Genomic DNA, 14,261 nt, shown 5'->3' with positions numbered 1-14,261 from the left:
TTGAATTTTAGATAACTGGTTAATCAAAAACCAAATTGAAAGAAAGTTGTTTTTGGTATTTTTACAATTTCAACATGACTGCCACTAGCAAGCAATTTCCATTCAAAGAGAAATAGCAACAAGTGAATAAACCCGGGGATTATTAAGTGGTTGAGATTTTGAGATTCACCTGAATACTAGCCGGATTGGGGGATTAGTGGATACCAAATGATACATGGGATCGGGAGATTTTTATCCAATTACCCTTTTTTTTTCACTTCATACTGTTTTTCTGGATTCAAAGTTGTTAATAAAGGTTCAAACCCAACGAGGGGTGCTGCAGTTTATTGGTTAAAATATTAAGGACCATTTATAAAAATTGGAACCTTTTTTCCAGTTACAGCAAGTGAGAAGAAGTTAAGGGTGCTGGGAGTATTTCATAATTGGCTGCTAAGTGCTAAATGCTAATAATGTCATTACCACACACACATATCTCTCTGCCACTGCTACTACTTCTTCTATTTGTTTTCCAGATACAGTTTACTAGTATGCTGAGTACTTTAATTCTTTGTTATGATCTGGATTTCATATATTCTAGTTGGGTATTAATAATCTTGTGTCTGATTTACTCCTGTTTGAATAATATCTCTGTTATTTGTGTACCTGAAGATCTTTGATCTTGTAGTGTTAAATTTCATAAAATCCCTTGGTTTTTGGTTATTTTTGGCGATCATTAATATAATCCCTAGTTAATTTGAAGTTCTCGTTTAAATATTCAAACAAGTTCTTCAACATTATATGTGTATGAATTACAGAGAATATATACTTGATATCTCTCATTTATGAAGATCAAAATCTTTATTGAAGTTATAGCAGAATTCACAACATTTGTATAAATAGAATAACACTAAAAATGTCCTTCCTTGAAGATTCAGAAAACCTACGTATACCCTTTGTTGATATTAAAGAAGCCACTAAAAACTTTTCTACACTTATTGGGAAAGGTGGATATGGCTTGGTTTACAAAGGGGAACTCTTACTTTCTGGTAAACTTACCCCTGTAGCTGTTAAGCGACTACAGGTCGGCGTTTCCGGTCAAGGGTTTAAGGAGTTCTTAACAGAGATTCAGTTGCTCACTCGTTATAAACACCCAAACCTCATTTCTCTTATTGGTTTTTGCAATGAAGATGAAGAAAAAATCCTGATCTATGAGTATGCCGAACATGGAAGCCTAGACAAGTACTTAAGTACTGCAGAATATAGGCGTACGCTGACATGGAAGCGACGGTTGGATATATGCGTCAATGCAGCCCGCGGTTTGAACTTTCTTCATAACGAGGCAGCGGCAAATGAAAGAGTTATCCACAGGGACATCAAAAGTTCAAATGTTTTGTTAGATCAAAACTGGAAAGCAATGATATCAGATCTTGGGCTTTCAAAAATAGGCCGTGCTAATGAGAAAGACACTTATCTCATTACTAATGCTTCTGGAACATATGGTTATTGTGATCCGGTATATAGAAAGTCAGGGATCCTTACAAAAGAATCAGATGTCTATTCTTTTGGTGTTGTTCTGTTTGAAGTCTTATGCGGGAGGCTGTGTTTCATAGATGTGCACAATGAACACCGGTTCCTACCTCAATTAGCCAAAAGTTACTACAAAATGGGTCAAATAAATAAGATTATGGATCCAGAATTGCATAATGAGCTTGACTCGGATTCATTAAAGAAGTTTTCTGAGATAGCATTCAAATGCATACATAAGACTCGTGAGCAACGACCCTCAATGCATTGGGTGTTACAAAATCTTACTGTATTTTTGAGTTTATTGATCTTTCTAAAGATTCCCTTGAGTGCGTATACACCACATTAACTAAAATGATATCATTATAGTCTTTCGTAGTTGAACTTCCCTGAATATGTAGATATATTTTTTGTTGGTACCGGAACTTGAAGAAACATTGGATCTATAAGTAAGTTCAATTTGTAAAGTACTTAAAGATACCTTTGAGTTTATGCTAGAACGATATCCGCCCGATGCGACAGTGTAATGACGGGATTGACGGCGGCGGTGGTGGCGATGACGGGTGGTGGTGGCGTGCGGCGGTGGGGGAGATAGTAGTGTAGGTTATTGATGTATTGTGGTTTTGATAAATTTTTAGAAAATTAAAAGTCTTAAAATTCAACAAAACCAGAAATTTTAGATATAGATATGGTAAATATATTGACTGCAATAACGTGTTTGGTGAACTTCAGGACATATTTTAGTAAAGCTCAAATTTATTTAACTTTTGACCTGTCTCAGTCTCCTTTTATTTTGTTCCCTCACCACCCCAAAACCTCAATTCCAAACTAGTAGAGAATTTATATATGTGATGTTCATCTGCTACTTAACAATATTCGTCTTGTCATAATTCTTTGGTCAAACCTCTACTTCCTTGCAGCACTTACATGACCAAATGCAGCAGAAGATCAGAGTATCACAAGTATGATAGATCACACCTTGTATTAATTCATAAATATAACTTTTCTTCACTACCGATTTTGTAATCTACAATTTTCAAAATGAGTTTTTGCAATAAGTTTTCTGTAGCAACGTGTGTGTGTTTTTAAAAATGAAGGCAGAACGTTCCCTTCGATTGTGCTGGTAATTATTTGTAACTTGATGCAGGGTCAACAGCAATTTTCATCTTCATCCTATAACAGTCCTACAGGTGGCAAGCATTTGGAACAAAATTATGATGTACCTGAACACGACAATGGAGAAAGGAATAGCCTGATACTGAATGGTCAAATGAGTCAGAACATAGATGATGTGTATGACAATGATGAGAGGGTTGATTCTAAGGCTTTAGAAGGTAACATAGATAAATATAAGAGTGTGAAACAGCAAATTTTACTTGATATAATAGTTACGAATCTAACTTTTGTTATTATTGCAAGGGAGAGGTGGCTTTTTTTGACCTGTTCATACCAATATTGATCAATTTTGGTTACCCGATTAAATTTTAAAACTTACCAGAAGTATATGGGTCTACTGGGTTGACAATATCAAACAGGCGAAAAGTCACGAAAATGTATGCAAGTGCTTAAAACCTTCTAAATCTTTCGTAACATTAGATTGTTTTAACAATATGGTTTTTAAATATCTGACACATTTATCATTTATATTCTAAAGGTTTGATCAGAAGAAATAGCCGGTTAGCTTAACCCCACCCGACCCAACTGTCTCAAAATGTTGCCTGTTTTGACCCAAACCCTGTTACCAAACTTGTTACCCAACCTGTCTTACCTGCCCAAGTTGCCACTTCTAATTACTAGAGAGTAGAGACATGACTTCTACTTCTTATAGATGCTAATATATATTATATCTACCAATAGAAGATGGACCAGGTGTGGAGGACTTCCAAGTAATTGGGGATGCAAAACCAGGTGGTAGACTTTTATGCTGTGCATATTCGGTTAATGGGACTTCACTAGCCATGTTTCAGGTGCAGAAGCTTCTAAATGCACTAATTATTCAACATACTTTTATTATACACTCTAAGGCAATGCACCTTCACTCTAAATTTATTTTATTTTTCTTACAAATGTTCCACTTTGTTAACACCCCAATTCAATGGATTTCGGAAGGGTAGAACACAATTTACAAGTACGTTGCCTAAATAAGGCACAAAAGTGCAGTGCACTTGGATACGTACATAATTGTCACATGCCACTATCCCTTGATTGATATACCATATATTTCTTTAATTTGTGTCAGTGGGTTCGTTACCATCGAGACTGCACTATGGAGTACATTGAGGGTAAGTTTTAAAGATCATTTTTTGCCATCGACCTGCATCATTTTGTGTATATCAGTAAACTTGCTTGACTACTAACTGGTTTCCTTTAATTAATGCCCCAATGTTTAAATTATAATTCTTGTATGCACTACTAATGTCACAGAGTTGCGACGTAGTTAGGTTGGTGGTCGATTTTGGTAATTAAATCAATAATGCCTCTGCTTGGTAGTTAGACTTGATTGGGGATGGTGAAAACGATGATGGGGAAACTACCTCATTAGAAAGTTCTCTATTTTGGATTAAAAGAATTATACTTTTTGACATGAAATGGACTTGGTGTTTATACTTTTCCGCAATCTACTAATTTGGTAATTATGGTATCATGCATTTCTGAATGGACTGATATGTTGAGTATAATTTACCAAAACAATCCACAAACTGAAAACATTGCTATTCTAACACAATAACTAATAAATGAGGGTCTTCCAACCTGACCTAGCCTGCTTTAACCTATACTACAAAGTAACATGCTTCAAGATAGTGCTTCCCATTCGATGTGGGATGTTGGATATCCAAATGGTAAGGCTGTAATTCTTTGAAGTGTCATAACTATCAATTGTTGATGAACCACAAGTTTCTGTATGATACAGGGGCTACAAATCCGGAATATGTAGTTACAGCTGATGATGTCAATAAACTTATTTCTGTTGAGTGCATACCAATGGATGACCAAGGTCGTCAGGTACATCTTAAACATTGCCTATACATTCCTTACAGTGGAAGCTTACCTTTTTGTATGACATACATAATTACACTAAATGTTATCACTACATGAGGTACCACATTCTATTTAATGTTATGAAACATATATAACAGTATGAAACATCACGTAACACTATGAAATCACATGAAATCCTACCTACACATCTACATATTGTTATGATTAAAGGAAATGGCAAGAACTGTATGATCTCAGTCACGTATAGCAAATTAACTTTTTATTAGGTTAATTGTTGATTCTCTATATGCCTAAATTAGTATTATAGACATGTTACAATTTAAATGTAACACGTATAAATATCTTCCGGGGTATCATATCTCATCCCATTGAATGCTTTGCCGTTTTTCATACTTACTAATGATTGAACATGCTTGCCATTGTTACTTATCGTGAAACTAATTTGCTGTCAGGGGCAAATAGTGCGACTGTTTGCCAATGAGCAGAACAAAGTAACATGTGGTAAGTTTCTTCAGCGTGCCGGTAAACTAATAATTTGCTGAAAGTAAAATTCCATGATCTCTCATTCCTATCTTTTGAAATGTCATGCAGATCCAAAAATGGAACAGGAAATTGACAACTATATGTTAGCTGGTGAAGCATCATTTGATGTTTCGCTTCTGGTACAGTTTATTTCACTTTAAAGATCATTAGTAGGTGCATTATGTAATATATTAATAAACTAGTTACATAAATTTGATGCTTTCCGTAGTTTCTTATGGCTAGATTATTTACGGAACAAGATGCTTACGGTTATTTACTTGTAACACCCGACACTTTTATTTTTGCAGATGGATTCATTTGAGAACTGGGAACAAATAACGTTCTTTTTGAGACGACAGAACTACCAAGTAAAGATCAACCAGACCCAAGTTATTATCATCGACGAGATGTATACCAATGATTTATCGGTACGTAAAACTGATGTTTCACGCATTTATGTAGCGGTGGCTGAAAATTATCAAGAATTTATATAGTGTTTGCAATTTCAGCCATTTACTTATGAATAGATTGATTTGGGTTAGGTATTTATATCTCATACAAATGGGTAAAATCTGAATTTTGTTGAAATGGGTAATAAATGTCTATTTTAATGTATAAAACCTCCTTATTAATTTATATTGATTAATAGTATGGTTATGCAATCACCTTCTTATTAATTTGGAAAGTTTGGACAGTGTCAATCCAATCCGACAAACAAAAAGTTAGCTGTCTACCAAGAACACAATTGCCCTTTTACCCATTAAAAAAACTTTTTAACCAAATTGCCCAACCCACCTATTTTGCCACCTATATTTTACACACAAAAAAAAAACTAGCCATCAGATCGATTAAGCTAGTTGGACTTTCAACTCCTTTACACTTACTTTAAGGATGTGTGGATTAGTTGACTTTCTAGGCATATTTGACTTTACTGCAAACATACTTCATTCATGGAATGAACATCCACATTTTGTAACTTGTGAGAACAAGGATGCTAGCATTTCTATATTTCTAGTTTGCCCAAATTTACTATAGTATTTCATTTGCATCTCTATAACTAAGATGATAAGTTTGCAATGAAAAACCAAATATAACAGGTTATAAAGTCATCCCTTCTTATCGTATGTCTTAAGTACACTTTAACTTCGAGAAAATACGAATCATGTTCTTATGTTTTTCTTTTTCAAACCAACGACTGTGCTTGAACAGGTATACTAGAACATAAAAAGTTGCCGGAAATAGATGTAATTTTCTTGGGAAATATGGAGTTATAACTTTTATAAGTACCGGTTCTAGTACGTTTTATGTTTTGATATTGATAATTATCATCTTTTGTATAAATATGTTGCAGATTAAAATCCCTTCAGGGGTTAGTACACAATTTGTGTTGACACGTCAGAATGGTTCTTCACATACTTTCAGTACAATCAATGATATTCGGTAATACATTGACTTTACATTCCTATTTCCTAGCTGTATGACTTTCTTGTGTCGATAAAATTAGGTCAACTCTGACTCCCCGGGTCATGACTACTTTTCAAATTTGAAATACAATGTACAAAGTTTTGATGCAAATTTGTAGAAACACGCATAGCTTCAAATTTGACAGCATTTACCTCATGAATTTTTTTATTATTATTTTTTTTTTTTCTTTTTGTCATTTAACCTTGAGATTTACCTTCTAATAGTTTACAAGGACCGGGGGTAACGTATTTTCTTTTCTCACTTTTGTAGAACGCGCGACACCATGGTGCTCACTATGAGAATGTTCCAAATAAAGGTATCTTTCAAATTGAACATTTTGACCTTTCTTAAACAGCTAAACTATCACGTTTTTCTGAAATAGGCATTGGACAAAAGAGGGAACGTCAGGGGAAGCAGATCGAGAAGTCCTTCGAAAGATAGGGCTTCCCAGATAAATTATATTGTTGAATTGTAACTTTTTAATAGTGAAAGGAGTATTAGTGATAATAGGTTAAATGTATAAATACTTCTTTTTAATCCATTTGTAATTGGGGATGATAAAATCTAACTTTGTAATTCTTCCGACTCTAGCCTCCATCACACACACAAACACACATTACAGTATCTAGATATAAATAATTATAACATCAATTTAGCTCAAATTCATTGTTTACAATTGGTACGAGAGCCCGTACGAGAGCCCATAGGAGTAGATCCTACATATTTAGTGATTCGATTTCATCCTATTTGAGTTTTGTTAAAAGCAATTTTCCACCGTGTTTCTTTAGATCTCTAAATCGACCGCAACACAATATACATGATTATTTTGGTAAGAGAAAGCTACATTTTTGGTATCTGAAGTTTTTAAAAATTTCACTTATAATCATGAAACTGTCAAAATTTTCAGTTTTGATACCCTAATGTGTTGGTCACGTATGGGCATTAACAGAAGAACTGACGGCGTATGTGTTTGGTATCAAAAATGAAAAATAAACAACTTCTTGATATTATTTGTAGTTTTTTCATTAGAGACTATAAGTGAAAATTTTGACAACTTCAGGTAGCAAAAATTTAATTTTCTCTTGCATCTAACCTCCAAAATGCAATAGAGTGTCTAGTAAGCTTACATGTATACACATAAGGGTTGGCTCGTTTACACCCCTAAGCATAATTTCCATCTAAATCCATATATATAGTTAGGGAAATGATTATTCAACCTAACCAAATAGCCTAATAATCCTCCTAATCATGAGTGACACATGGAAACATCAGGGGGCAGGATTATGAAAGAGGATTAGTGGATACCACATGTCACTTTCTTAATATATTAGGAAGATTATTAGGCTATTTGGTTAAGAGGATTTATCATTTTCCATGTACTTATATACTAAATTGAAACCAACATGCATGAGTCTAAATTGATGTTTTAAATATGTCATTTTTTTTACCCGTATGCATGCTCTAAAAGTGAAATATGGTAGTATACGAATATTTGATTTATTAGTCATCATGTCCGTCTCTAACGATCACTCTTTCACATTCTTATCCATCCAAACTTTTTTTTTTATAAGTATCTTTAGCACAAAAGTTTCGAGTTTAGGTTGTAGCTAAGGGCTTGAGGCTATAACTTAAAGATGAGGTTGGAGCTGCGACTTTTGTTTCAAACCTTTTTATACAAGCTTTCTCTTCGAGGCTTTTAAAGTTTTTTTGAGCCGTGGTTTTTGATCTCAAATATATATTTAAACGAGACTACCATTTTAAAAGGGGATAAATTTTAAAAGCTCGGGCAATTAAGCTTTGGGCAGGACAAAAAAAGTTTCAATCAGTGGGCCTGTTAAAAAACAAAATGGGCTGTAACAAAAGCCCATATATAGAGGCTTACCGTACCGACAATGATATTCTGTCTCTTTCTTTTTTTCCGAAGAAAAACCCGAATTAAAAATTAAAATCAAAATCGAAATATTTAAGTTTAATATTATTATTTATTGAGCTTAATTCACAAACCCAAAAAAATTAACGTTAATGGAGTTTGAAGAAGAAGCCAATGAATCGGAACATGTTTCTGATCATTTTATATGCGCTGTTTGCTTGTAATGTCTTCCTACACTTTATCTTTTATTTTATTTTATTCTATATTTTAAGCTTAAGTTCGATTATTATTTCAAATTAATTAATTGTATTAGGTTTTTTTTAGTGGGTCCATTATAATTCATAAATACTTAATTTGATTATTGTTTTATTGATTTGTATTGCTAATTTGCCAAATCCATTTTGATTTTACTATTATATTAAGGATTATTATAACTCTTATTATTATTTTAATGTTGTTATACAATTTCTAGGAAACTAAGTTGATTATTTGTAGTTAAGCTGCATTTATATTACTTTATTACTAAGTGTAGTTATGTTAGTAGCTATAGTGTGGTGCATATATGAACTTTTATTGCTAATTCTTTGATGATTGTAAGCTACCCATTTTGATTTATCATGTTTATTTTAGTAATTTCGGTGGTCTTTCTACTATGTTGGTCCATACTTGTGGGTGAGTATGTTTCCGTTTTTCGCCCCCATGTCGCCACACAACACATGGGGCATGGGGGCGTAAAAAGGTGGATCCTGTCAGCTTGTTTCGACTTGAGTATATATATAGGTAAATTGCCGGTTCACATAGGAAGCACTTTGGTTACTTTCACATTTTGACCTGGTGCACTTTGATGCACCTGACATGCATCATGGTCAAGGTCAGTCAGGTGCATTAAGGTCCAGCACCAAAAGGTGGCATTAATGTTAAGAGTCCTTCCTATTGGAACCTCACCCTACATATGGACTTCTAGAATACAGTAGAACTTTGTTTTTTTCATTTGGCCCGACTATTTGTTTGCACATTGATCCGATTCGGTAAAAGATGGTATTGTATAACATGTAAATTTTACATTTTTATGTAACATCTAACGGTATATATTAGTCTAATGTTTTTATACATAAAATTGATATCTTAAATAGAAAATGTCACTTTTGATTGCGGTTTCTTACATAAAAAGTAACCAGAACATGACAGATACCATCTTTAATGACTCAAATGTACATATAAGATTACGATGCCTACACAGAGAGACTTGAAAAAGTACGTTTGTATTTTACAAAATATAGTTATAAGCTGTTTTTATTGAGTGATGGATTTCTTGTGTCTTTCAAATTGGCAGTGTTTTTATGAACTAAAGATTTTGCCTTTATGTTGCAGGGACCTTCTCTTCAAACCTATTGTTCTAGGTAAGAAATACTCACAATTTTGCCAGTTGTGTCACTTTGGCATTATGAATATTTATTGCTAATGGCGCTGTTCTTGTTAACTTTGTAGTTTGTGGCCATGTCACATGCTTCTGGTGCTGCCACTGCTCAATGGATATGAGGGGTCAATCACATTGTCCGTTATGTAGAAACCCTTATCGTCATTTTCCAGCCATATGTCGGATGCTAGACGTATTCCTCAAGAAGTTGTATCCGATTTCTTATGATAGAAGGAAAAAACAGACACTTGGTAAACTATATATAGTCAACTAGTGGTTTTTGCATTTATAGTTCATAAGAGTTGAAACTACTTAAAATAAATTTCATCTAGCAGTTCATTGTGAAATAAATTTTTGTTTACATGGTATAGCGGATGAAGACCAAGGCTCATTTGGTTTTGCAGTGGACTTAGATGAAAAAGTAGACGATCTAAGCATGGTGGACCAAACTTCTCATTTAACTTCTGAAGATAATGTGTCGCTAAATTCTTCATCTAACGAAGAAATTAAATCACGTGGCGAGGATTCTGGTGGAAATTGTAATCAAGTAACAGTTGCTGATGTGCTATGCGCAGCTTGCAAGCAACTGCTATTTAGGCCTTGTGTTCTTAATTGTGGTCATGGTATGGTTACCTCACTTCATGTACTTTCTTATGGGCAAAATTACTAGGGAATGTGTTCAACTTTACAAGTTTTGCTATTGTTCGTATCTTAATCCAAAAATTATATCTGAATGCTTACACGTCGAGAACTTGCTATTGTATGTATCCAGGGGACCTCTTCATTAGGTCGTCAGATATAAAACGATGTGGTGGCCATTGTGCTGCGACATCAGCTGCCACACCATAGCTGCGTCATTATAACAGGTGCCACATCACTCCGGAAGCATGTTATAGGAAGTCAGATACATACAATAGTAATATTTGAAAGTTTTAATATAATACAAAGTTTTTTTGGTTCAATACATACGATGTCAAAAGGTATAAAGTTGAATACATTCATAGTTTGCCCCTTTTGTTATATGTTCCTATTAATAAAATCTCATCGTCCACAGTATTTTCTTATATTATTCTTTAGTTTACTGTGAGGCCTGCATCACCATACAAGAAGATGAGGTGATAAAATGTCAAGTATGTCAATGTCGTCATCCAAGTGGATTTCCAAAAGTCTGTAAAGAGCTTGATTACGCTCTGGAAGAGCAATTTTCTTCAGTCTATGCACTTAGAAGAAGCAGTACGCAGCTTCGCCAAGAGCCTACCCAAATTGGAAGCTCTTCCAAGGGTGAGTTTTGAACATTTGATGGTTTTATAGCTACACTTGCATCTAATTGGATCTTTATCTGAAATATGATATTAAGGACGTGTAAAAACATTACTTTTTGGAGCCTTATATGTATGGTGCCTGGGTAGGGTGCCGATTGGGTCGAAACCGAATTGGGCTGAACCAAACTGAAATCTACGAAATGGGGACTGCTCTTAACTGGTCCTAAAATGGACTATGAACCGAATACAAACTTTGGATTTTGTAGGTTGAGAAAATAATTTAAGTATAGATTCTATTTTAGGTCTGGAAAGAACATGAGACTGTTATTTTTCTAAAAAAAATACTAGACTCGAACCATATGTAACCAGCTTGCCTTTTCTAATTTTGAATGTCCAAACTAAAATTTGTACACCCCTTAGTTTCTGTATTGGTATATCATTAAATATTTGTAGCGATGCTAATATAATCTTTGGATTGATTAACAGCCAATGATCAAGGTCCCGAGTTCTCATATCCAACTGATGAAAATTTTCTTCAATGGTGGACTGTTAATGGCTCAAAATTTCATCCAGGTGTTGGTTGTGATATGTGTGGGGTAAGTTTTTTTTTTTTCTTTTTTCTTATACTAATAATCAGTGATGTCTTTTTAGGCATCTAGGAGAATACATCTCTTTCTAGGTAGTGGATGTCTATACCAAATTCCTTATAATGATGCTTCGATAATGTGATCAAGTATTAGTATAAACTAATTCTGTTGGTTTCTACTGCGACCTTTCATCACCCTATATGTGGGGAAAACATATGCGCTAGATATGACGTGAAGTTACATCTCTCGTGTTTTTGACACACTTCCTAATTATTTATCCAGGAGCCCTTAAATGCATTCTAAATTCATTAATATGAAGGACACAAAAGCTAGAAACGCACACGCTTATTTAACATAAAGGGATTACTTTGTCAATCATCATACACGAGGATTTCAAGGGTAAAATTACCAAAATTGGAAACCACATATGCAACAATAAAATCAGTCGAATTTTAACGACACATATAAGAATACATCCAAGTGATTGCCTTTTTTTAACACTGCAATGTTTTCTTCCCTATTTGCATATATTAATTGACTTCTAAACTGACTATTAAAAAAAAAAGTTGACCTCTTAATTGACCAATTGGGACACCACTAGGAATCCAATATTGTGCAACCTATGCTAGACTAATGCTTAAAATGAAGAATTTGATCCTTTGCAGGTTTGTCCAATAATTGGGGATAGATATCAATGTAAAGATTGCATAGAAAAAAGTGGTTATGATCTTTGTGGAGATTGTTACAACACGGATTCAAAGCTTCCAGGCAGATTCAATCAGAAACATACCCCACAACACCGGCTTGAGTTGGTAAAACCAGCCATAAATCGAGATGTTATATACAGATTGTTAAGTGGACAACTGGCCATTGTTTCTGCTGCTTCTCAAAGTCTGGCTAGCACTGGTAATGAGATATCGTTTTCCCTTGATGATATTGGTGCAGATGGAGACGGTGATGCTGCCGTTGCTGCTAATGATGATGATAATGGCGTTGATGTGGTGCCAACCGAGTCTGCCAGTGATCCAAGAGAAGGTTAAGATTACAACCAAACTGCTATGTGAAAGGTGGATATGCTTTTAAGCTTTCACCGGAGGTGGCAAAATGGGTGGGTGGTGCAGGTTGACTTGAAATACTTTTTGTCCAAGTTTTTTTCTACCTTGTTAAAATGATTACAAAGTACAGTATTAAATCTACCTTTTGAATAGAATGATTTACAGGCAAAGAAAAATAAATTGGGGGACTACAATTTGTATGACCCTATTTTTTTTATAGCGTTTTATTTGTTTTATCTTGTGTTTATTTGACCCGTTGGAGATAAAACATCACCCAAATCGCTTCATTTATAATTACACGAGTTTACATGGTCATATCTCTACCTTTTGGTGGTGAGTGTCGTCATTTGCCTTCTAACTTTTCTTTTTCTATTGTACGGAGTGGATTGGAACCCACACTGGTGAAAGAAGGTAAATGCTCAAGTCATTGTTCAAAGTGATGGTTCCTAAAAAACCATTGAGACACATTGCGTCTCTAATATCATATAATGAACTTGTATAATGTTTGTATACCCATCATGCGAGATGATTAAACATATTGTTAGGCGTTTAATGACATACAGTATTACTTAAAACTTTTTTGATTTTTCTTATTGCGGTGAACTATTGAACGGATCAATGATGTTCTCTATGTTCACACAAACTAAAACATATTTCTAAACAGTTTTTGCCACCATATTGACTTGATTATATCAGGGTTATCCTAGCTTTTTATTTTTTTATTATTATAGGATGTGATTTTTGAACACCTTATTTTCACTCTTTTCATAATCTTTTATAAGAACATAAACCGTAGGTGTTCAAACAAAAAGTAATTGTGGTGCATGAATTACTTCACTTTCAATATCGGATATTCTTTCCTTATAATAATTACTACTATAATACGGATGAGCCGTTGCTCGAATTGTGTTGATCTGGTAAGCTTTTAGTTACTAATCGTAATCGCAATTTGACTTATTTTAACCATGAATTACTTGATATGGCCAATGTCACTATCTCTAATAGATCGATCGAATGGGACCCAAATATACCATATTCTTAATTAGCTTCATATTATTGATTGTGATTAGCGCAATGTGAACATTATTGAAGACTTTCTCATATGATATTGGGACCCAAATGGTGGGGTAAAATTATATGTGATTACATTAATTAAACGTATGTATCATACATAATAATATAAAAATAATATATAATGAAAATGAAGGTTAAAAGGGAATCCTATTTAACTATTCACGAGCACGAGTGGCCATCCTCTTGCTCTCTCTCCAATCAATGTACCCCGCTTCATCCTAATTCTTTATTCGTTCAAATTACAGCATAATTATATTCTTTGAATTTTTAATTGCCATTTTATAATTTTTTTATTAGTTAAAATAATATAAGATTGTACCACAACAGTACAACACTTTGTTTTTTTTTTTTTATATTTAACTTTAAAATAGATAAATGATGATTAAAGCGTTTGTTGATGTGTTTATGACGTAATTTTGAAGGCATACTTCGAGATAAAACAGTTTAAGAGAAAGGTTTGAATTCAAGATTTTCAAGATATTGTACATAAATGTTATACGAGTATAT

General features: G+C 33.9%; 2 protein-coding genes across 4 annotated transcripts; both read left to right on the top strand.

The window, feature by feature from the left end:
- The first annotated feature begins 741 nt into the window (after positions 1 to 741).
- LOC122583984 (putative receptor-like protein kinase At5g39000) lies at positions 742 to 7,099 on the top strand. 2 transcript variants are annotated; one of them, XM_043756353.1, is made up of 12 exons: positions 742 to 1,792; positions 2,424 to 2,465; positions 2,651 to 2,837; positions 3,364 to 3,470; positions 3,743 to 3,785; positions 4,415 to 4,506; positions 4,956 to 5,004; positions 5,095 to 5,165; positions 5,334 to 5,453; positions 6,377 to 6,465; positions 6,760 to 6,805; positions 6,872 to 7,099. In XM_043756353.1, exons 1-12 carry the CDS (start codon positions 893 to 895, stop codon positions 6,962 to 6,964), a joined length of 1,839 nt encoding a protein of 612 aa, XP_043612288.1. In that variant the 5' UTR covers positions 742 to 892; the 3' UTR covers positions 6,965 to 7,099. The 2 variants fall into 2 exon arrangements, with proteins under 2 accessions (XP_043612288.1, XP_043612287.1); XM_043756352.1 differs by having other exon boundaries at positions 743 to 1,792; positions 3,361 to 3,470.
- Positions 7,100 to 8,436: 1,337 nt separating this feature from the next.
- LOC122581886 (E3 ubiquitin-protein ligase PRT1) lies at positions 8,437 to 12,897 on the top strand. 2 transcript variants are annotated; one of them, XM_043754202.1, is made up of 7 exons: positions 8,437 to 8,579; positions 9,731 to 9,759; positions 9,848 to 10,027; positions 10,181 to 10,399; positions 10,854 to 11,057; positions 11,525 to 11,634; positions 12,291 to 12,897. In XM_043754202.1, exons 1-7 carry the CDS (start codon positions 8,512 to 8,514, stop codon positions 12,663 to 12,665), a joined length of 1,185 nt encoding a protein of 394 aa, XP_043610137.1. In that variant the 5' UTR covers positions 8,437 to 8,511; the 3' UTR covers positions 12,666 to 12,897. The 2 variants fall into 2 exon arrangements, with proteins under 2 accessions (XP_043610137.1, XP_043610136.1); XM_043754201.1 differs by having other exon boundaries at positions 10,148 to 10,399.
- The last annotated feature ends 1,364 nt before the right edge of the window (positions 12,898 to 14,261 follow it).

This window comes from Erigeron canadensis, chromosome 9, assembly GCF_010389155.1.
Source record: "Erigeron canadensis isolate Cc75 chromosome 9, C_canadensis_v1, whole genome shotgun sequence".
NCBI classification, from domain to species: Eukaryota; Viridiplantae; Streptophyta; class Magnoliopsida; order Asterales; family Asteraceae; genus Erigeron; species Erigeron canadensis.
This window is presented reverse-complemented; position numbering and strand designations above follow the sequence as displayed.